A 22,972-nucleotide genomic window follows, 5' to 3' on the forward strand; every position below is an offset into this window, starting at 1 on the left:
CAGCAGTAGCATCCGTTATTGATACGGATTCGTTGGTTCCCATTCCTGATACTGACAGATCGGAGGTTATGCTGTCACCGCGTTCCTCTCCTACAGGGGTGACTTCTACGCTGTCATTGTCGCCCGCACATTCTGCATTGCTTCCTGCAGGACTTTCCGGGGAAATTTCTTCACCTTTGTCTCCTGATGAGTGACCCTCTAAAGGAAAGTGCTCCGCGCTGGCGGTGGTGCAAGCGTCCTCTACAACTTCACCAGAAGCCAGGGTAATGGAGGCAGAGACCTTTGGCAGTGCACCAGCTTCTTCCACATCTTCCACTGAATCCTGACTGATTTAAAGAAAAAGAAAAGAGGAAACAGTCCTTGAATTCAGCGGACTTGAAACCTGTTAGGTGCAGAGGACCCTTGCACGGAGTTTGCCTGGTCCATATTCTTCCGGCATATTTACAGAACGCAGTAAACTGGTTGCTTGGACTCAGGCCCCTGGCCGAACTGCTACAAAGTTATGGAAGCTAGCAAAGAGTTCAAAAGGAAGGTCTCGCAACCAATGTTCCCTCTAAGCTGTGGAGTCTTGTGAGCAAAAATTCTGCTTTGTGAGTTACTGGCTTTAAAGTTGTGAGCCAGTGATTTGGCTACTGCATAAATCAATTAGCTCTGGAGCCCTCCTTCCTGAGCCAAGGCAAACGTGTGTGAGTTGGAGGCTAAAAAATTGCGAGCTAGCTCACACTAAATCAGCTTAGAGGGAACACTGCTCACAACAGAACGTTGACCAACAACACAGCTCATGTAAGAGAGGGGAAAGGACAGCTTGGATGGAAGAATAACAGAGCAGGAGGGGGCTGTGTGTTGTGGATTGTGCACAAAAAAGGGCATCCCTAGATTATTGTTAAAATGAATATTTCAAAAATAACAACCAGGAGGTAAGAAACACAGGTCATCTTCATTTTTACTAGTCACGCCCACAGCCTTAATAAAATGCAATGAAGGCATGCTTTAAAATCTTGCAGCTGCCGTGCCCATTAAGCCCCTCGACTGCCTACCAGGATGAAGGTAAGCTGGTCAAAGGAGGGAGGTCAGCACCCATAACAAGCCCTCTGCATCTTCCTCCTCCTCTTAATGGAAAGACCCTTTTTTAAACATTTGCCTTCTAAGGCTACCCTCCCCATTTCATCTCATCTTGCTTTTTTAATCTTCGACTTCAAGGAAGCCTACCTTGGCAAACCAATGCTTTTGAACTTGTGGTTCCCGTTTACGCTACCGACAGAGATGAATCAAATCAGTGTCATTATAAATGGGGAGGGTCAACAATAATTTCGCATTATCTTTTTATCTTTTTAACCACTTAAGCAAGTGTTTTTTTAAAGCTTCGCTGACAATTAATGAACTGCGATGTGAAAAACGGTAACAGCGGTAAAGCTTCAGGGGCTATCAAGAGAAGGTTGAGTTTCCTCAGCTGCCAGAGGCGAAGACCACTTAAATTTGTTAGGACTTTGTGTCCTCCTCCTCTAATGAGCAGCCAGTTAAATCGACAAGACCCCTGAATGAGCGGGGCTTAGGGATCCCAAGTCCCCCCGGAGGGCGGGGAAACCCCCGCCCCAGAGGCCCGTTCCCCAGCGGCGCTGGATCGGGCCTCGGGGGGAACTCCACCCCAACGTGCGCGTCACCTGAAAGTGACGCGGGCATGCCGGAGGCGGGGCCACGGCCATACAAGGGCCCCGTGGCCTCGCCCCCAGCGTGCCTGGCGTCCTCCTGTCACTTCCAGGTGACGTGCGTGCGGTGCACGCGCGCAAGACACCGGCCGGGAGCCCCCCGCTCCCGGCGAAGATAGTCTTGGCAACCCTAGCGGGGCTGGAATAACGTCTGACATCGTAAAACCCAGGACAGTTCTAGGTATTTCACTGAAAGGTATATTTTGAAATTATTATTGCTAGCCATGCCAAGGAAGAGTAAAGTATAGTCTTTGGAGCTCCTTAGAATTCTGTGTTTATCCATTTCCATATAAAGGAAGGAAGAAGCATCTCCCTGGAAGGTTCACTTAGGCTGATTTTGCACAAGGAGCTGCGCCGCCGTCACGCCTCCCTTTGCCCCGTTTCCACTGGTCAATTTCCCACTCGAAGCCACGCGGCCGCATTTTGATTCATTTTTTGAGGATCACGAAACTGCGGGGGAAACCGGGCGAAGCCGTGGGTCAGAATGCGGCCGCGTGGCTTCGAGTGGGAAATTGACCAATGGAGACGGGGCAAAGGGAGGCGTGACGGCGGTGCAGCGCCTTGTGCGAAATCAGCCTTAGTCTTCAGTTAGGCACATAAGGGAATCCTCACAGACGTCTTTACTTGCAAGTGGTTTGGGGCCCTTTAGGAGGAAAAAGATAACGTTATGCATACCTTCCCACACACAACAACCAATTTCAGGTACGTTCCATAAAGTAGTTTCAAGACCACCAAAAGAAAATACTTCCTCATACAATGCACAATTAACATATGGAACGGACTGTTACAGAACATATGACGGCCACTTAGTTAGGATGCCTTTAAAAAGCATGGTCTAGATAAATCCATGAAGGATAGATCCATCAATGGCTGTTAGCTATGAAGGCTAGATGGAACCGTCGTGGTCAGAATCAGGCTACCACTAAACATCGGTTGCATGTCTGTGTGTGGGGGGGTGGAGAATGGGAGGTTCTGGCTTCTCTGCCTTACTTGGAGGCCTTCCAGGGTCAGCAGGCTGGCCGCTACAGGGAGCCAAGATTCAAGTCCAGTAGCATCTTAAATACCAACAAGAATTCCACTGTATATGCTTTGCAGAGTCAAATACCATGAGGGCTTTGACTCTCAAAAGCTCATGCCCTGGAAATCTTGTTGGTCTTTTAAAGATGCTTCTGTACTCAAATGTTCTACTGCAGACCAACACGGCTACCCACCTGAAACCTATCCTTGCAGGAAACAGCATGCAGTGCTAAACTGATTATTATGTCAAGGCTGTAGAGATGCATGGGGTTATAGGTTTGCAACAGAATAAGGTGGTGGAATGGGGCCAGACCTCTGCTGAATGCTAACCCATAAAACAAAAAACCCAGTAGTGGGGACATATAATTAAATGCTCAGAGGTACTCTGGTAATTAGGAGCTGCGGTGGCTCAAGTGGTTAAGACACTGAACTGTAGGCTGTGAAAGGTCGGTAGTTCAGCAGTTCGAGACCCGAGTGTGCCGCATGATGGAGTGAGCTCCCGTCTCTAGTTCCAGCTCCTGCCAACCTAGCAGTTCGAAAGCAAGAAATTGCAAGTAGATAAATAGGTACCACTTCGGTGGGAAGGGAACAGCGTTCCGTGTGCCTTGGTGTTTAGTCATGCCGGCCACATGACCACGGAAAACGTCTTCGGACAGCGCTGGCTCTTCGGCTTGGAAACGGAGATGAGCACCGCAACCCTAGAGACGGATTCGACTGGCTTTCGAGCAAGGGAACCTTTACCTTTACCTTATCTTATATATTTTGGTTGTGCTTGTTTGGGGTGGTGTGCCCGGCATACAGTTAGTCATGTACGTCAGGCTCTTTTGGTCGATGGGAATTCCAAATGGGGCCCTCTATAATCCACGGATCTAGCTCCACTCATCTAGTATCACGCTGTGAAGGTCCCAATGGAAACTGTCTACTTTAACACCAAATATTTCCTATCTTCTTCAGTGGCAACAAAGAAAGAGAGAATGTCCACTTTATATAAAAAAAAAAAAGTCTGAGAAGAGACCATCCATTTTATAATTCCCAGTTACCGTACATGAGAAATAATATCAATTACTATCACCCCCTGGTCTCTGAACAGAACAACGGTCCTGAGGAAGGGGGGGGCGGGAATCACTCAAAATTTAAATCTTCACATGCAATACTAATTCACAAAAGAATCCATCTGCAGCCGAAACAGTGGTGTAAATCCTGCATGTTACCTAGCACCGTTCATTAATTAATGGTAGCAACAAAAGGATCTCTCAAAGCCAATGTGTCTTATTAATGCCTCCTAACAGCCACCCCTTCTGATAGGTCAAAAGAAAAATTGCCAGACAGCTGGTTAATTTATTCCACACAGGTGCTGAATATTTTTCAGCCATTTGCCTATTCCCCCCCACCCACCCACAATACCGCTTGTTGCAGAGATGGTACTCTTCCCTTTGAAGGAGGCACTTTTTTCCTGTGGCCATTCATTTTAGCTTTGCACGCTATAGTACCTTCGCTACCCAGCTGTCTTTTTTTTTCCTTTCAAAATAAATATTTCATTGGCTATTTCCTGGGAGTTCAAAGAAGGGTAAGCAACAATAGGAAAAGATAACCAGAGCGTGTCAGCTGGGAAGAAGTGTTGCGACAGGTCCATTCTTTGATGTTAACTGGCTAAATGGAACTATTCTATTAACTGCAAGTTCCATCCACTAAAAACACAGGGTCTGGATCCTGGGAGTTTTCCCAGTGGTGTGAGGGGGAGGACCCTTTTGACCCAGAAAAGCCTATGATGGGGATCATGGGGCCTCCATTGTCAGATAAAACAGGTGGGACAGGGGTTGCAGTGAAGAGGGGAATCAGACAGACTGCCCCTTCTCTTTCTGGTACCGGCACACAAGCTGGTGATTTATTTATTTAGAAGAAAAAAAGGAAGGTTTTTATACCCCACTTCTCTCCAACTTAAGGAGTCTCGAAGTGGCTTACAATTACCTCTTTGCACAACAGGCACCGTGTGAGGGAAGTGGGGCCAAGAGAGTTCTGAGAGAACTGGAACTGGCCCAAGGTCACCCAGCAGGCTTCATGTGGAAGAGCTGGGAACCAAACCCCTTTCTCCAGATTAGACTCCGCCACTCTTAGCCACGACATCACACTGTTTACTTAGCCCATTTATAGTCCTCCTGTTTCCTCAGTGGGGACCCAAAGCAGCTTACATCGTTCTCCTGTCCTCCATTCTGTCCTCACAACAACCCTGTGAGGTAGGTTAGGCTGAGAGTCGGTGCCTGTCCCAAGATCATCCACAGTGAGCTTCCTGGGGATTTCAACCTCAGTCTCCAGGATCCTAGTCTCACACTCTAACCACCACACCGCGCTGGGTCTCAGTCGGTGCCGGTAAGACCCAATCCCATCACTCAGACCGTACTTCTTTATTATTATTCAGAGTTGCCTTCAGTGTGGAAAAGGTTTTCATATTATTTTGATGCAACTGACAGTTAACTTCTCTGACCCTGATGCTTGGGGTTAAATTTAGCATTTTTAAGTAGGGCACAGTTTCTTTCCGCTCTCAGGTCTGGCTCATGCAGAAGCCTGAAAGATTCAGCCATCGGATGAGGCCTGGGACCAGGGCTCATCTCATAGAAAAAGAGGTGTGCCTCATTAGCATAACTTATTTGCATGACTTATTTGCACATGCCACACCCCCTGACCGGAAGTGTGTCAGAAGGCAACACCCACCACTCAGGCTCCACTGGACTGTTTTGGATTGCTAGCTATTGGGGGGGGGACGTGCAGATCTGGCCTCACAGAGGAGGGAGAGCTTGTACCTGAAGGCGGGTGGGGGGGGGGGGTTCTGCAATTTACCTGGCTGCTTCTTGCTCCTTGTGGTCCAACTGAGGGCTGCTGGGAGCAGGGGGCGGGGCTTGTTGCATGTGCCCACCCGCTGGGCTCCTTACTGCCGGAGCTCCGCTCCTGTGCGCTCCCGTAGGAAATAACCCCTGCCTGGGACTACTGAGCCCAGAGGGGGAGGGGGCATGGTTTTTAAGGGAGAAGGGGCAGGCACCTGGATGCCTGGAAATATCTCTAGTGGCAGAAAAACAGAGAGAAATCCATGGGCAGGGAAAGATTAACTACAACCCCCCCGCCCCAGTCCCTGCTCCTCCCTTCCAGCCTGCATAATCCTTTCCCACACTACAGCAGTTTAGTGGCACCTGGGTTCTCAGTCTGGGTTGCTCAAACAACATCTGGTCCGGCCCGTACGTAGATTCAGCTGGGTAGCTGTGTCAGTCTGAAGCGGCAGAACAACGTCTGAGCACAGTGGCACCTTTAAGACCAACAAAATTTTATTCTGGATATAAGCTTTTGTGTGCATGCATACTTCCTCAGGTGTACTGAAGTAGAAGTTTGGTCCTTGCATCTGTTAAACACCTTTATTATGCTGTATGCTGATTTGCTCCTCACTCTCTACCTATATGTATGGACTGGTAACTTCCATTTCAATGTACCTGAAGAGGTATGTGTGCACATAAAAGCTTATACCTTGAATAAAACTTTGTTGGTCTTAAAGGTGTCACTGGAGTCAAACTTTGTTCTGGCCTGTACATAGTTCCAGGTAGTCAGCCATGTTGGTCTGAAGCAGTAGAACAAATGTAGAGTTCAAATGGCACCTTTGAGACTAACAAAGGGTTCTTCAAGCTTTCATGTACATGCACACTTTTTCAAAGATTTATTTGAAATATAAATATTTCAAATATTTATTTGAAAAATATTGGGGGGGGAATTTATTTGAAAAAGTGCGCATGCACACGAAAGCTCAAACCTTGAATAGAAGAAGAAGAAGAAAAAGAAGAGATTGGATTTATACCCCGCCCTTCAGTACCCAAGGGAGTCTCAGAGCGGCTTACAAACTCCTTTCCCTTCCCTTCCCCACAACAGACACCCTGTGAGGTAGGTGGGGCTGAGAGAGCTCTTGACAGAAACTGCTTTTTTTCCAAGAACAGCTCTTATCAGAACTATGGCTTGCCCAAGGTCATCCAGCAGCTGCAAGTGGAGGAGTGGGGAATCAAACCCGGTTCTCCCAGATTAGAGTCCGCGCACTTAACCACTACACCAAACTGGCTCTCTTTGTTGTTCTTCTGGCCTGTACCTTTGTTGTTCTTCTGGCCTGTACATGTTCAGGTTATCACTTGATGTTGCAGACATAAAGTAATGATTTCAACTCTTTTAACTTCCTCCTTGGAACAGCTGTAACAGAAGCTTTGGCAGAGTTCTCCCGTTATGCGGCTGAGCTCCCCAAACCCTAGCTCTTGAGCACAAGCCATAAAAGCACCTAAAGGGGAGAGCTATGTCAAAACTTCAGTTATTTTTGCTGTGGAAGGAGGAAATTAAAGAGCCCTTTGCCTTGACTCATGCAGGAGAACCAACCACGGCTGCTTGCCCCTGCTGAAGTCCAAGTAAGCCTCCTGTTAAAAGTTAGGTGCAGGCCAATGCCCTGGGCTTACCTGGCATAGCAAAACTCTTCAACATGCTGAATGGTTTTGTCCTTCTTGCTAAGAGGAATCCCTTCTTCATTTTCAAGGACCAGTTCTTTCCAGGCTTCACTTTCTTCACAAGTGTCGGCCTTTTCCTTGCAAGAATACAGAAAAAAATCCACACAGTAGGAACAAAACAAGCACAACCCAAATATTTCTTGGGTAGCTTAGAAAGTTCTACATTAATTTTTTTTTCAATGTTCCTTTATAAACACATACATTCTATGGGGCAATGGTAGAGAGCGTTTCTCCAAATGTGGAAACAGAAAGGGGAAAAATTTGGGGATAAACAAAGTGCAGCATATATAAAACGCAAAATGAATGAATGGAATTTCTTTTTTTTTTAAGTGTAAGATAGGGTGAGTTTCATGTGAGTTAACTCACTGCTCCTTACCTGGTTCTCTTTTATCCAGGACAATAATCCCGAGAAACTGAAACTTGCCCAATTTCCTCCATAGTAAGATCTCCTATGAAAACAATAGACAAAAGCCAGCTCAGCAAAAAATAGTCATTTTGAAAAGATATTATTGCAGTTATCTAAATGAAGATGTGATAAACCGTGAGGTTTACAGGCACGCACTAGAGCATAATACAGTGGAAAACAAACAAATTTTAAAAAACCTATACCCCCAAACAAAATATCTACAGATTTTACTTTAAAGTAACATTGGTAAGAAAGAAATGACTTGCCTGACCTAGATAGCCCGATCTCGTCAGATCTCGGAAGCTAAGCAGGGTCGACCCTGAGCAGAACTTGGATGGGAGACCACCAAGGAATGCCAGGGCCGGGACGCAGAGGCAGGTAATCTCAACCACCTTTCTGAAACATCCTAGACCCACTAGGAGTTGCCAGAAGTCACCATGACTTCCAGGCTCGCAAGCACACACACAATTTTTTAAAAAGGTAAGGGAGAAATAACTCAATACATTTGCCAAGTAAAATGTGTTTTTTTCTATCATGAAAAAAAAACGTGTTAACCAAAAATTAAGATCTTCATTGCAGAACAGGAACTTACTATTATTGGGTGTCAGGATCTTAGTCTGGATAGGCCCGTGTCAGCCACATCTTTGTAAATGGGCAACTCCCTGTTTTCAAAGATCATTCTACATCCACGAAGAAGAGCATCTTGTCTTTGGAGAAGCAGGGGAGCAATGTGGGTAGCCAATAGGTCAGAGTGGGTTTAATACATTCGCTGATGGTTCTCATTGTTGTACTGAGTTGGACATCAAGTTTGTGGATATGGGGGGCTGCTGGGCCACACTGAAGCAGCATATTCCACAGTACTATACACCAATCCCAAAGCTAAGCATCTAAGTGGTATAGCAGACACTGTTGTATGTTAATCTGACAGCAGGAAGATCACTATGATCTAGCTGACAGTTCAGTGACAGCTACCTGTCAGCAGGTGGACAGATAAGCTAGTTCTGACCGGTTATGGCTGGCACTGGACAGTGTGGAGTCACCATGACTCAGCTTGTTGCTGATTGGTGCTGCTATGTATATATGTCTGTACAGAAGCCATGTACGTACCTCTTCGGAGGAAGCAAGCGTCTGGCGAAGCACTTTGACTGTAAATTCTGTGAATAAACCCTTGTATATAGTGTACCACTGGACTGTGCAGTGTGGTTACTATAGAGGGGCAGAACAGCAAAGAACTGGTAAGAGCTGGGAGGCTGGAAAGTCTGCTAAGGTGCTGAGATGGCTTAGACTGGGTGGGACCGCTACTCACGCTCTGCGCAACAGACACATCCCAAGTTGTACCACATAATTTTTGGAGAATGTTGTTTCGCATGCATATTTTTGCTGCTGCATTAGTACGATGGTATTTATAGCTCAAGGTCCTGTCCAGTGTGTATGGTGGTGTATGGTGGTGTATGGTGTGTATGGTTGGGTGTATGGTGGTGTGTAAGTCAGGTGCCATTAAGGTAGTCATTCAGTTCACAGTTGGCAAGATTGTTATTGAGATGGAAACAGGAACATTCTGTTTTTCCTGGTCTTCACAACGGGGTCTAAATCCTGCTTGTTCTATAGGGACTTGTTTGTTAATTCTGTCACTGATTCTGTTCAGGATTAGCCTCTTGAGGAATTTATAACAGAACTCAGAAGGGAAATAGGTCTGTAACTTTCCACCAGATGTTTTGGTATTCCAAATTTCAGAATAGCAACTGGTAACGGCCAATGGCTAATTACAATAAACTAAACAAACTGAATAGCAACTGTCTTTGCTTTCTTGAATTCCCCCGGGAGTCTTCCTGTTCTTATGATGTCAATGAGAAATTTTGCGAGCCAGTTCTTAGTGAACGTGCCACTGTTAATTAGGAACTCATTATGGATGCAGTCAAAGCCTGGTGCCCTCTGCTTCTGATGTCCTTCAGTGCCTTGGAAATCTCATCAGCACTGAAATCCCCTGAGAGCTCGCAGTCTTCAGGGCAGGCGCATTTCAAAATTTGGAGTCGTTTTTTAATCCTGATAGTAAAATTTCAATCCTTCAGAGCTCTGGATAGGGATACCAATCAGGCAGCTACCTGGTTTGATGTTACCTCTGGATTTCCTTAGAGCACAGATGGGCTTGCACCTAGTTTTTTCAACAGGCTCAAGGCTTTCCTGTTGGAATGTCTGAAATCCAAATTTGCAGTTGCTTCAGTCCATTTTTGTCTACATGCAGCACCAAGTTCATGGAGTAGTTCATCTGCTACTTCTGGGTCTTTGCTGTAGAGGAAATTTTGATACAGCCTCTCATTCTGATTGCTCCAGCCTGGAATATATTCTTTCCAATATCCTCGAGGAATGTGCCTTTTGGCTGTAGATATAACAGCTCCAATGAATCGGCAGTTATTATGTGTTAGAGGGACCCATCCTAGACATCGATCCAGATCTTCATTGAAACCTTTCCAATTCACCCTCTTAAAATTCCATGATGGTCTTGGAAAAGACCTGATAATTAGTGTTTGGATTCCTAGCTTGAGGATTACAGGTTGATGTTGATTGTGTAGGAAAGCCTCAAGAACACGTCTGGATATAGGCAAGGGCTGACTTCTCCAGTCAGATGAAACAAATGTTAAATCAGGGTTTGACTCTCTGCTCCATACTGCAGATCTGAAGGTGCCTCTGTCTCTAGTGTCAAAAACAAGATGCAAGCCATATTCTTCAGCCCAGTCAACAAGTGCCTCACCATGCTTATCATTAACTTTGTATCTCCAATTTCCATGACAGCTGTTAAAGTCACCGGCATATACAGAAGGTAGGTTGATAGGACATGTGCTGGCCATGAAACTGCAGGAGATTTGTAAACATTGACAACACATGTAATTCCCCAGCTTTTACTACAATTGTGTGGATGTCATTGTGGACGTTGGTCAATAGCAGCTACACATTTTCAATGTTACTTTGAGCATAAGTCACTATGCCATAAGTATGATGGTATGTGATTCCAATAACATCGTATCTCGCAATTTTTGCTTTGTAGTGGGCTTGATTTTCATTATCAAGATGAGTTTCTTGAACAAGAGCTAAATCTATTTTATTGGCCAGTAAGATTCATGACAAGTATTGACATTTAAACTTGCTTATACCCTCAATCTTCATTTGGCAGATTCGGTGGCAGTCTCCTATACCCCTTGTCAAGTAGTCCTGAGAAGGACTGTTTGATTGGTTGATTGTTTCCATGTGCAAAGTATAGCCAGGAGCTCCTATAATTGTCTGGCAGCCAGACGTTCTACCTCTTTAGCATTATCCAGGGTGCACCATGAGGAGGCAAGCTAGGATTAAATGCACCCCTCTGCCTTTATCCAGCAAACTGAAGTTTGCCCTTGGGGCAGATTTGGCCCAAGGATTGCCAGCTCTGAGTTGGGAAATACATGGAGATTTCGGGGGTGGATCCTGGGGAAGGCAGGATTTGGGGAAGCAGGGGACCTCAGCAGGGGACCTTAGCAGGGTATGCTGCCATTTTCTCCAGTGGAGCTGATCTTGTTTATCTGGAGAACAGCTGTAATAGTGGGAGATCCCCAGGTGCTGCCTGGAGGTTGGCAACCCAGTGCCAATGGCTCACCAGAATTTTACAAAACCATGGGATAAACATTTAAATTAAAAAACAACGAAAAAACCTATTTTTATAAGGAAGCCACTGTCTTCTGCAAGAGTTCTACTATTGTTGTTCAGTCACACAGTCGAGTCTGACTCTTCGCGACCCCATGGACCAGATCACGCCAGGCCTTCCTGTCTTCTGCCGTCTTCTGAAGTTGGCTCAATTTCATGTTCGTTGCATCGATGACACTGTCTAACCATCTCATCCTTTGCCGTCCCCGTCTTCTTTGACCTTCAATCTTTCTCAGCATCAGGGTCTTCTCCAGTGAGTGCTCCCTTCTCATTTGGTGGCCAAAGTATTTGAGCTTCAGTTTCATTATCTGGCCTTCCAGCGAACAGTCAGGGTTGATTTCTTTTAGGATTGACTGATTTGATCTTCTTGCAGTCCAAGGGACTCTCAAGAGTCTTCTCCAGCACCATAGTTCAAAAGAATCTATTCTTCGGCGCTCGGCCTTCCTTATAGTCCAACTCTCGCAGCCATACATGACTACTGGGAATACCACTGCTTTGACCATGCGGACTTTTGTTGGTAGGGTTATTCTATTAGCCAGTAAGAATTCATTAGACACCGCAAGGTTTTTACAGAACCAGAGAGATGTTCTCCACTAAAGTTGCTTAGTTAGCACAAGGACAGACAGATGTCTGCTAAACACCGGTTGATTGCTCATGACTGGAAGCTGACCTGAAAAAGTCCTTCAGCTACTGACAGAGAAACAGTAAGGGCACAAACCAACAGATTTGGTAATACTGAGCTGGCTGCGTTTAAGAAAGAGTCTTGCAATTTGGTCTGTGATTAAGATATGCCATTTCTTTTTCCCTGAGATTGTTGTAATCAAAGTACTCAAAATGCATTCATTTATTCATGTGGAGCAACAGTTTCACAGTTCCCACAAAAGACTGCTTAGACTACCCTGCTTAAGAACATAAGAACATAAGAGACGCCAATGTTGGATCAGGCCAAAGGCCCATCTAGTCCAACACTCTGTCACACAGTGGCCAAAAATACCAGGTGCCATCAGGAGGTCCACCAGTGGGGTCAGGACATTAGAAGCCCTCCCACTGTTGACCCCCCCCCCAAGCACCAAGAAGACAGAGCATCACTTGCCCCAGATCTCTCTCTTGATCAGTGTCTGCCAGTTCAGACCCCATCAATGTGTATTTATATTTAGGATTTTTGGCTCCAATGTGCATCACCTTGCACTTGGCCACATTGAACCACATTTGCCATGTTGACGCCCACTTGCCCATCCTTGACACCCTTTGGAGTGCCTCACAATCCTCACTGGTTTTCACCACCCTGAACACCTTCGTATCATTCGCAAATTTAGCCACTTCACTGCTTACTTCCAACTCCAAATCATTAATGAACAAGTTAAAAAGCAGTGGACCATTCATTCCATTCCTGCAACAGATGGAGGGTACAGAATTCTTCCAGTGCTTTATTTTTCCATGGAAAGCTTTCAAGGTCTCAAGAGTCATAAAATTAACAAAGGCGAGCGGGTGTCACACTGAACCCATGAAGCTGGCTTACACTGCTTCAGACCACTGGTCTATCAAGGTCAGTCTTGCCTACTCTTACTGGTATCTCTCGAGCGTCTCAGGCAGAGGTCCTTCCCATCATGGACGAAGAAGAAGAGAAGAAGAGATTGGATTTATACCCCACCCTTCACTTGGAGTCTCAGAGCGGCTTACAAACTCCTTTCCCTTCCCCTCCCCACAACAGACACCCTGTGTAAGTGGGGCTGAGAGAGCTCTGACAGAAACAGCTCTTTCTCAAGAACAGCTCTTATCAGAACTATGGCTTGCCCAAGGTCATTCAGCCAGGTGCAAGTGGAGGAGTGGGGAATCAAACCCGGTTCTCCCAGATTAGAGTCCGCACACTTAACCACTACACCAAACCGGCACCCAAAGGACCACCTGATTCTTTTAAATGAAAGTGCCAGAGATTGAACCTGGACCTTCTGTATGCTGAGCAGATGCTCTGAGCCACGGCCCTTCCCCCCCAGCCCCCCACCCCCAGCAATGTTAGTTTCAGAGGGTGGCCGTGCTGGTCGGCAGTAGAACAGGTAGATCTGAGTCCAGTGGCCCCTTAGAGACAAACAAGATTCTCTGGGTTCGAGCTTTCAGGTGTCAAAGCTCCCTTTGCCAAATCCAGTGAAGGGAGCTTTGACTCTCAAACATTCATATCCCCCAAATCTTGCTGGTCTCTAAGGTGCTACTGGACTTGAATCCAACTGTTCAGCAGTATGAGGCAAGCTTCGCAGTTCTGAATGTGCAACTGGACATGGAGAAATTTCTGGGCAGAAGGAGCCATGCGGAAAGGATGCCCCTTAAGATAAAGAAGAAGGAGGAGGAGGAGGAAGAGGAGGAGATTGAATTTATACCCTGCCCTTCACTCGGAGTCTCAGAGCGGCTTACAAACTCCTTTCCCTTCCCCTCCCCACAACAGACGCCCTGTGAAGTAGGTGGGGCTGAGAGAACTCTGACACAAACTGCTCTTTTTCAAGGACAGCTCTGAAAGAACTATGGCTCGCCCAAGGTCATCCAGCAGCTGCGAGTGGAGGAGTGGGGAATGAAACCCGGTCCTCCCAGTTTAGAGTCCACACACTTCACCACCACACCAAACTGGCTCTCCTTGGCTGAAATGGATTACGGCTGGCTGCAGAGGCCAATGAAAATTCTTGTCAGTTTCACACAAACACACTCTCCCTTTACATACAGTTCCGGAAACACAAACAGGATGTTGTGCAATACATGGCCTGCAGCCACTGCCAAGGAAAACCCCTGGGCAATCCAATTCCAGCAGGGAACATCAGAGAGGAACTCTCTGCCCACAGCTTTTTCGCCTGGAGAACTCACGTCCCACACAACGCCACAGATGCCACACTAAATGCAGAACAAGAGACAAAGGATGCAGGTGGATCAGACGCCTATCACTGCTCCTATGGATTGGCCAGGTAGAGATCCAGGGCTCCTTCAACGACACTTGGGGAAGCACTTGCACAAATGACTTCCCCACATCAAAACAAAGTTTGTGTCCAGTGGCACCTTTCAGATCTCTGAAGAAGTGTGCTTGCACACAAAAGCGGATACCTTGAATAAAACTTTGTTGGTCTTAAAGGTGCCACTGGACTCAAAATTTGTTCTGCTGCTCAAGACCAACACGGTTACCTCACCTGAATGTTTCCACATCAAAACATATACATCTGAATAAGAGAACACTAATGAAATGCAAACAGGGCCTTAAGAGTGTTCCGGGGGCAAGGGAGATCAGTTCGTTGGTGAATGGCAATTAGGAAAGCTGCCTCTCTTGATGCTATTATGGTCCCGGGAAAAAATGAATCAAAGCTGCTGATGTCCGAGAAGAAGTTGCTGACGCTTCGTGATTTCTCCAGAGAACGGCTTGCACGTGTCTGTCTTCCATTTGATCTCTCCGGGAAGGGGGGGGGGAGTCTCCCGTCACCAGAACAGCTGTCTTTCACGACTGAAGCCTCTGCCACATCAGTTTTAAGCGCCCTGACAGACATTGACTTCTGCATCTCATCCTCAACTTTTCACATCACCCGCAGAAGCATCTATTAGAGGATTCCTATTTTGGCTCAGGCTCATCCCAGAGGGGATGGAGACCAACCAACTTCTTTGTAAATCTCAGGCAATAAATAAATAAATTCTTTGTCTTTGATTCAACACTGGAAACGTAAATTGCTAACATCTGAACACTGCATTAGCACCACCCTGGCACCAGCTTCACAGAGGAGGAGGAGGAGATTGGATTTATACCCCGCCCTTCACTACCCAAAGGAGTCTCAGAGCGGCTTACAAACTCCTTTCCCTTTCCCCTCCCCACAACAGACACCCTGTGAGGTAGGCGGGGCTGAGAGAACTCTGAAAGAAATGGCTCTTTTCCAAGAACAGCTGTGCCAGAATTATGGCTTGCCCGAGGTAATCCAGCCAGGTGCAGGTGGAGGAGTGGGGAATCAAACCCGGTTCTCCCAGATTAGAGTCCACGCACTTAACCTCTACACCAAACTGGCTCCAAACAGCCAGCTAGAGATGTGAAGGTGAAAAAAGTGGGGGGAAATGGGGGGGGACATTTTTCCCAAGGCCTCCCCCCCCCCATTTCCTCAATGGGAAAACCTGGACATTTTTGGGAGTACTGAAAAAAAATTCCTATGAAATGTTTTCTCTTTTCAAATGAGTGGAATGCTTTTAAAGACAAGGTGGGCACGCTGTAAACGTATACAGCTCTTCAATCCAAGAAGCATTTCTGCACATAGAAGGATACTGAATCTTCATGAGGGGAGCATGCAGGGCTTTCATTGCTTCCCGACAGTTACATGCCTTCTGATGTCCTTTTAACCTGACGTGATTGACCATTTCACCTCTCTTTCAAACCACTGTGACACATTTACCCACAGACTGGGTTAAAAAATAGCTTATTTCCTACCTTGTGTGTGGGGGAGATAAGAAGGGGAGGTGGGACCGAAACTGCACCAAAGCATCAGAGGAAAACTGAAAGTTTCATTGAGAACTGAGCTCTCGCTAACCATTATATCCTATGGGCCATTGAAGTCAATGGCAAAAACATAGGGTATATTCTGGGGGCTGGAGGGGAGAGAGTTTGAGGGAGAGGCTCCAAACCCGCAGGGTAGCTGCTGGAGTCTCTCCCCAAGATACCAACCAAGGTTGAAGAACATTGGACCAGGGGGTCCAATTCTACGGGCCCCCAAACAGGTTGCCCCTATCCCCTCCATTGTTCTCTATGGTGGGAAAAAGTAACTTCAATGGCCCATAGGATACAATGGGGCTGAAACTGACATTCAGCTGGCCAAAAGACTCCTGAATAGGCTTGTACTGCCGAAATTGACATGCAGGAGTCTTTATGCCTGCCAAAATTGATTCTGCCCGATTCGGCCGAATCCGAATTGGGACGAATTTTTTTTTTTGCACACCCCTAAAGCAGTTTAGGTTTTGCTTGTACAAAAGTAAAGCATTTGATTTAAAAATTCCATAAATATGTCAAATATAATTGATGCATTTTATGTTGTTAAAACAGTAAAATTCGTTTTGGTTTGATAGGACAGTATTTCAATTTCCCCCCCAAATTTGTATGTTTTCAAAAAAGTGGGGGGAATGTCCACCCCCCCCCTTAACTTCAATATTTCTGGAAATTTTATATCTTTCAGGTGGACCTAAGGAAACTGTTTTGCAATAACTAGAAGCATCCATCACATGAGATTACAAGTGGTGGTACAATTTTTTTTTAAGTAACCAATGTGTGGCTTTTGTGTTTCACATACCATGACAATTCAAGATTTAATTTCCTGAAGCATCTCTTCCCCATTCCTTCAATAAGAAATAACTTTGGAGCCTCCACCAAAGCTAGCTACAGTTGGATTCAAAATAAGAGCGTGACTGATTTGACTGGTTTCTGATAAGTCAGTAAATACTCTGACTTACTGAAACAAAAAAGTTTAATCATTTCCTGCCTTGCTCCCAGATCCCTCCCCAATACCAGTAGTGAAAACCAATGCTCCTTCTAAGCTGTGGAGTCTTGTGAGCAAAAATTCTACTTTCTGAGCTACTGATATTAAAGTTGTGAGCGAGAGATTTGGCTACTGAATAAATTTGTTTGCTCTGGAGTCATCCTTCCTGAGCTAAGACAAAAATGGGTGACCCGGAGGCTAAAAATCTGTGAGCTAGCTCACACTAACTCATTTTAGAGGGAACACTGGTGAAAACAGATAATCACTTATAGGGTAGACATCATGCTTAACCATGGTAAGAACTAACTAGAGTTTGCTACTGTGTCCCCATGGCTTGCTTACTGTGCTAAGCCTTGACCCTAGAGATGTGAAGGCCCGGGAAAAAACCGGAAAAATTCAGGGGGGAAACCGTTCCCCCCCCCCCGTTTTTTTCCTGAAGCCTTTTTTGCTTTTTCCCGAAAAATTGGAAACATTGAAAAAAGAAAAGAAAAGAAATTGATTATGGAATGTTTTATTTTAACATGATGAATAAAATATTTTAAGACAAGGTGTTCAAATATTTTCCAAATCATTTCTAAAATATATATATATATGGTATCAGATTGATCTAATTTCTATGCACTGACAAGCGAGTCCTAGGTTACAAACTGAACTCTCCAATGCAAGAACAAGATGCATTTCTTCCTTTAGGAGGTGCTATTGTCACGAGAAAAGAAAAAGGTTTCAGCTTTGTTTTTGCATGTGGGCGGGTATTCTGTTTGTAATAACTGTTTGGACACAATATATTTTTAATATGCTAGTTGTGATAATTTCATGCCAAGTAAAAATGTCCATCGTCATATTTTATGTTCCTAAAGTAACAGAATGACTTTCAATCTAGAAAAGACAAAAGAAGCGCTAATGTAGCATTTTTTTCAATTTTTCCGAAAATTTCCGTTTTTCCCCAAAAAAACTGGGGGAAAAACGGGTTCTTTTCTGAGCTTCAAAATTTCCAGAAATTTTACATCTCTACTTGACCCTGGAGACCACATACAGGCTCAAGCAAGATTTGTTTGTTGCACTGCAAAGGAGAAATTGGTTGAATCATGGTTTCCTTGGCACAGATGTAGCATTTAGCCAGGAGTACAAGCCAACTCCTAATCAGTGTTCCCTCTAAGCTGAGTTAGTGTGAACTAGTTCGCGGTGTTTTAGCCCCCAGCTCACACATTTTTGTCTTAGCTCTGGAAGGAGGGCTCCAGAGAAAACTAATTTATGCAGCAGCCAAATCGCTCGCTCACAACTTTAACGCCAGAAGCTCACAAAGTAGAATTTTTGCTCACAAGACTTCACAGCTTACAGGGGGCATTGCTACCTTGGTTTCACATCTCAGTTCACAGCCAATTTTCATCCACCACTTAGCCATGGTTAACTAAAGCAAACCACGATGAAGGGTGATGCCTACACAGGCTAGAAACGGACACTGCACAGGAAGACTCTAACCCTTTGAGGAGCTGGGGGGATTGGAGACTGCTGCTGACGGCTGGAGCAGTTTTAAGTATTTAACACCACTTATAAGCTCCATGGAATACAAGGTGTCAGGCTCCCTGCCCCAAGGCGCTTACAGTCTAAAATCTCTCACAGCAGAGAAGACAAGGGGAGGAGAGAGAAGCAGGGATACGTAGAAGGAAGAACTCACCTTCATTTTTGAAGGGAACAGGAGCAAATGGCTTGTGCCAAGGTTCCACGGAAACAGTGGATTTTGAAGTTTTTGAAGGAACTGAGGGAGAGGTGGCATCGAGCAGGAATTCTGGGAGCCAGTTCCTGTTGTGAGGAGGATGAAGGGCCAAGTCCTATGAGAGTGGGAAGCCCTTGTATGGCAGAGTAATGCTAAATCAAGATGTGACAGAGGAGGGGTAAAAGAGAAGGGAAGCAAGGTCACTGAAGGTAACAGCCATGTTTTGTGCTAGATCCTAGAATGGAAAGGAAACCAATACAGGGATCTAAGGAGAGGCACTGTGTGGTCAGGCCAATTCAACAGTGGTGGGGGGAAACTTTGGGTTCAAGAGCATTAGGGGTGGCGTTTATTATATTTTTATCCGCCTTTCCTCCAAAGGACCTGAGTGCAGCTTTCGTGCTCTCTGTGCCCCACACTTCTGTCAAAAGGACCCCCATAATAATCTGTGAGGTTACACTGAGAGACAGTGACTTTCCCAGGGTCACCTAGTGATTTTCAGGGCTGAGAGTGGAACTGAATCCTTCTCCCCAGTCTAGCCGCTGGCTGTCATCCTGCACTCTGGGCATCGCCCACAATGTAGCTGCAAACCAGATTCCTGCAAGGATGACACGGCTGTTTCAATTATTATTTTTTTGTTTCAAAAATCACATTGCTCCTGTATTTTTTAAAAAAATATACCCTCTAGTTCCAGAGGTTAGCAACAACAATCTGCATTGTGACAATTTATGCCAAGCTTCTTTGTCATGCTGTAAGCTTTAATTAATAGCTCAATCAACAACAGCTTTAATTAATTGGAGGGAGCCAGTTTTAAATCAATGGCAGACATTAGAGCCAGCCTGGAATCGCATTTAGATAGCCAGACTACAGTCTGGGAAACCAGGCCTGAATCCCCAACCCCGCCATGGAAGTTTGCCAGGTGACCTTGGGCACGTCACACACTTTCAACCTAACCTACCTCATGGGGTTGTTGTGGTGAGGAAAGTGGGAGGCAGGAGAATAATGCCACTTTGAGTCCTCACCGTGAGAAAAGTAGTGAAGTCAGCCAAATTTGAGAATACTTATATATGTTATAACCCTGCCAACAAAAGTCCGCATGGTCAAAGCAATGGTATTCCCAGTAGTCATGTATGGCTGCGAGAGTTGGACTATAAGGAAGGCCGAGTGCCGAAGAATAGATTCTTTTGAACTATGGTGCTGGAGAAGACTCTTGAGAGTCCCTTGGACTGCAAGAAGATCAAATCAGTCAATCCTAAAAGAAATCAACCCTGACTGTTCGCTGGAAGGCCAGATAATGAAACTGAAGCTCAAATACTTTGACCACCAAATGAGAAGGGAGCACTCACTGGAGAAGACCCTGATGCTGGGAAAGATTGAAGGTCAAAGAAGACGGGGACGGCAAAGGATGAGATGGTTGGACAGTGTCATAGATGCAACGGACATGAAATTGAGCAAACTTCAGAGGACAGCGGAAGACAGGAGGGCCTGGCAGGAGATGGTCCATGGGGTCGCGAAGAGTCAAGACTCGACTGTGCGACTGAACAACAAAAAATATCTGGTGACTGGACCTGTGAATGGGCAAGACGGATGTTTCTACAAACTTCAAAAATGCCCCAGGTTTGCAGAAAAAATATGAGATCTTTAAAAAGTGGTGGTGGTGGGTTTAGGAAAAAAACAACCCAAAATAATAAAAGGAGCACCTGTAGCTTTAGGAAACCTTGCAATTGGGCCTGGGTTACCAGGAGGCACCACATAACTGGGCCACAGTTTTCCTTGGTAGAGGCTGCTGGAGGGGAGAAGCTGAAGACAAAAGGGGTTGATAAAGGTAGGGGTTCTAGAGGGTTGGGTGGGAAGGAGAGTAGGAAGCAGGAAAAGGGGAAAGACTGTGGGGGCTTTCAGGGAAGGGAAAGAGGAAACAGTGGAGAAAGGGAAAATTAGATGTCCCCTGCGAGTCCTTGCCGGTTCCTACTTTGTGTGCAGGGAGGGGGGCTCCTTGGTTCTGGTGTGCAACACTAATACAGAATGAAAGACAACAATAGTAAAAATGTTTTTCCCCCCTTCAAATAATTAGGGTTTTTTTCCAATTGTGAGTTCAAGAAGTATTTAATTAAATTTAATCAGTTTCTCACAAAATGATTCATAGACTCTTGTCTTCTATCAAAGAAGCAAGGTTACGTTCAGGTATATGGGTCTCTCAAACTGCTGGGCTCATTTGCTAAACAGGACAGAAATGGTTTATATCCTAACATTTTTGCTAAAATATTTTAATGACGATCAATACTGCTGCGGAGTCTGTCAGCTGCTGCCAAGGTTGTATTAGCCATGGGAAGAAATGCATCTGTTGGTATCAGAACAATTACTCACAGTTTCAAATTTAGCAGAGACAAGCATATGTACACATAAAGTGTGGAAAAATAATATAATGCAGATACAGTCGGGGAAAATCCTGCATATATTAACACAACTTTGGAAAGATGGGCATTTCTGTAGTATTTCTAGACATGTATGGGGAGGCAGTAAAGTGCAGGATGAGGTCCAAGAGAAGATGAAGATGCTGCCAGATGCTTCTAGACTAGGGGGCCACTCCTGGCATGACCCCCCCCATTCACTGTCATGGCATTACAGGCTGGCGGAGGGAAAATGAAGGGGCTTGCCAATGCAGCACCAATTTGTGATGTCACTTCAGGCTTTGGGTTGATACTCTAGGATTCACTCCAAACTCTATGGCTTAAACACAAAGTCTGGGGCAAATTCTACAGTGTTGCCCTGATGCGATGGCATCACTTCTGGTTTTTCTAACCATCAGGGTTGCAATCCCCTTGGGCCTGCAGTTTTAGGGTTATATAAGACATATGAACTCTCACATGTCTCAGATCAGAGAGCCAGTTTGGTGTAGTGGTTAAGTGTGCGGACTCTAATCTGGGAGAACCGGGTTTGATTCCCTACTCCTCCACTTGCACCTGCTGGATGACCTTGGGCAAGCCATAGTTCTGATAAGAGCTGTTCTTGAAAGAGCAGTTCTGGAAAGAGCTCTCTCAGCCCCACCTACCTCACAGGGTGTCTGTTGTGGGGAGGGGGAGGCAAAGGAGTTTGTACACCGCTCTGGGATTCTGGTGAAGGGCTGGATATAAATCCAATCTCTTCTTCTTCTTCTTCTGTGGCACAGCATATCTGTTCTGTAACCAGCTTTGATTGAACAGAGTTTGACTCCAGGGGCACCTTTAAGGCCAACAAAGTTTAATTCTGGGTGTAAGCTTTTGTGTGCACGTACACTTCATCAGATTTGGTTGGTTTATCACCTGGGGCCTTTCCTCAAAGCAGGTGATTTGACCACAGTTATCTGTGTTCTACTCCCATTCAGTACTATATGCAGGGCTGCATTTGAAGACTAACTAGTTCAAAATGCAGCAGCTAGGTTATGGATCTAAATTACGGAGCACTTATCTCACCTGTGCTAAGGGGCATAACATTGGTTATCGATTCATTTCTGTGCTCAATTAAAAATGCTATTTATGATCTTTAAAGCCCCACAGAATCTGGGCTCAGGGTCTTTGAAAGACTACCTGGTCCTGTATTTACCTGTATGAACCCCAGTTACATGGGCAGCGGGAGGGAACAACTATAAAAAACAGGGAGCTTGATCATGGAATGCTCTCTTCACTGATTATTTGGCTAGTACCAAACATGCTGTTTCTTAAGATTTATTTGTTCACCAGGCTGCCAGTTCCAGTTTTTTAATATGTAATTATGTTATACTGTCATTTTTCCAGAATTGCGTATAGTGTTTTGTTTTTTATAATAGATTTTTATTGATTTTCCAAAAATGCAAATGAAATGAGAGTAATATCTTGTGGTACATTCAGATTAAATCTCTCCCTTAAAGCTTACAACAGATAGTTTAACCAATAACCTAATATTTGCAGCTACAAGTATCAGACAATACATATATGATTTAATTTAGAAATTCTGAACATTCTAGTATTAGTATCAATTAGTAATATAGATTTAAAAGCTCTTACTATAAATTTTCATATTTTCTTAATCTTTTCTTATCTTTAATAAAGTCCTTCCCCTCCTATTTTTCCTTACAGGTTCAACTTCCCCTGTAAAACAGATATACCAATTTCCCCCCCCTTAAGTACTGCCTTATTTTTAATACAAATAAAGATAAATGTTCCTTCTGTGTACTTCACCTACAAATCTATCTTATCCACTATTTTACTAAAAATCCTTACATTATCACCTCTCTCAATTGATTTCTTAACAAAACAAGCCATTCGGTTTAGTTACATTTTAATAAGAACTCCCTAGAGCACTCTTATATGGAGGGAGGCTAGATTTTCTTAATAGCAGTTTTATTATTAACATCTTTTTTCTTTGTCTGGTATCTTCTCTTCAAAAGGATCTTGTCCCTGTGTCTTTTGCCCTTGTGAACTGCATACATTTGTTTTAGGGGTTGCAATGTG

General features: G+C 45.0%; 1 protein-coding gene across 1 annotated transcript in view; it reads right to left on the reverse strand.

The window, feature by feature from the left end:
- CHM (choroideremia (Rab escort protein 1)) overlaps positions 1-22,972 on the reverse strand; it is a 113,008-nt gene that overhangs the window by 64,347 nt on the left and 25,689 nt on the right. Inside the window, 3 exon segments of the mRNA XM_015417892.1 lie at positions 1-326; positions 7,196-7,320; positions 7,620-7,692. The exon segment at positions 1-326 is cut by the window's left edge and continues 11 nt beyond it. Of these exon segments, the coding sequence (XP_015273378.1) occupies positions 1-326; positions 7,196-7,320; positions 7,620-7,692 (524 nt within the window).

The sequence above is a fragment of the Gekko japonicus genome, unplaced genomic scaffold (genome assembly GCF_001447785.1).
Source record: "Gekko japonicus isolate JY-2015 unplaced genomic scaffold, Gekko_japonicus_V1.1 scaffold585, whole genome shotgun sequence".
NCBI classification, from domain to species: domain Eukaryota; kingdom Metazoa; phylum Chordata; class Lepidosauria; order Squamata; family Gekkonidae; genus Gekko; species Gekko japonicus.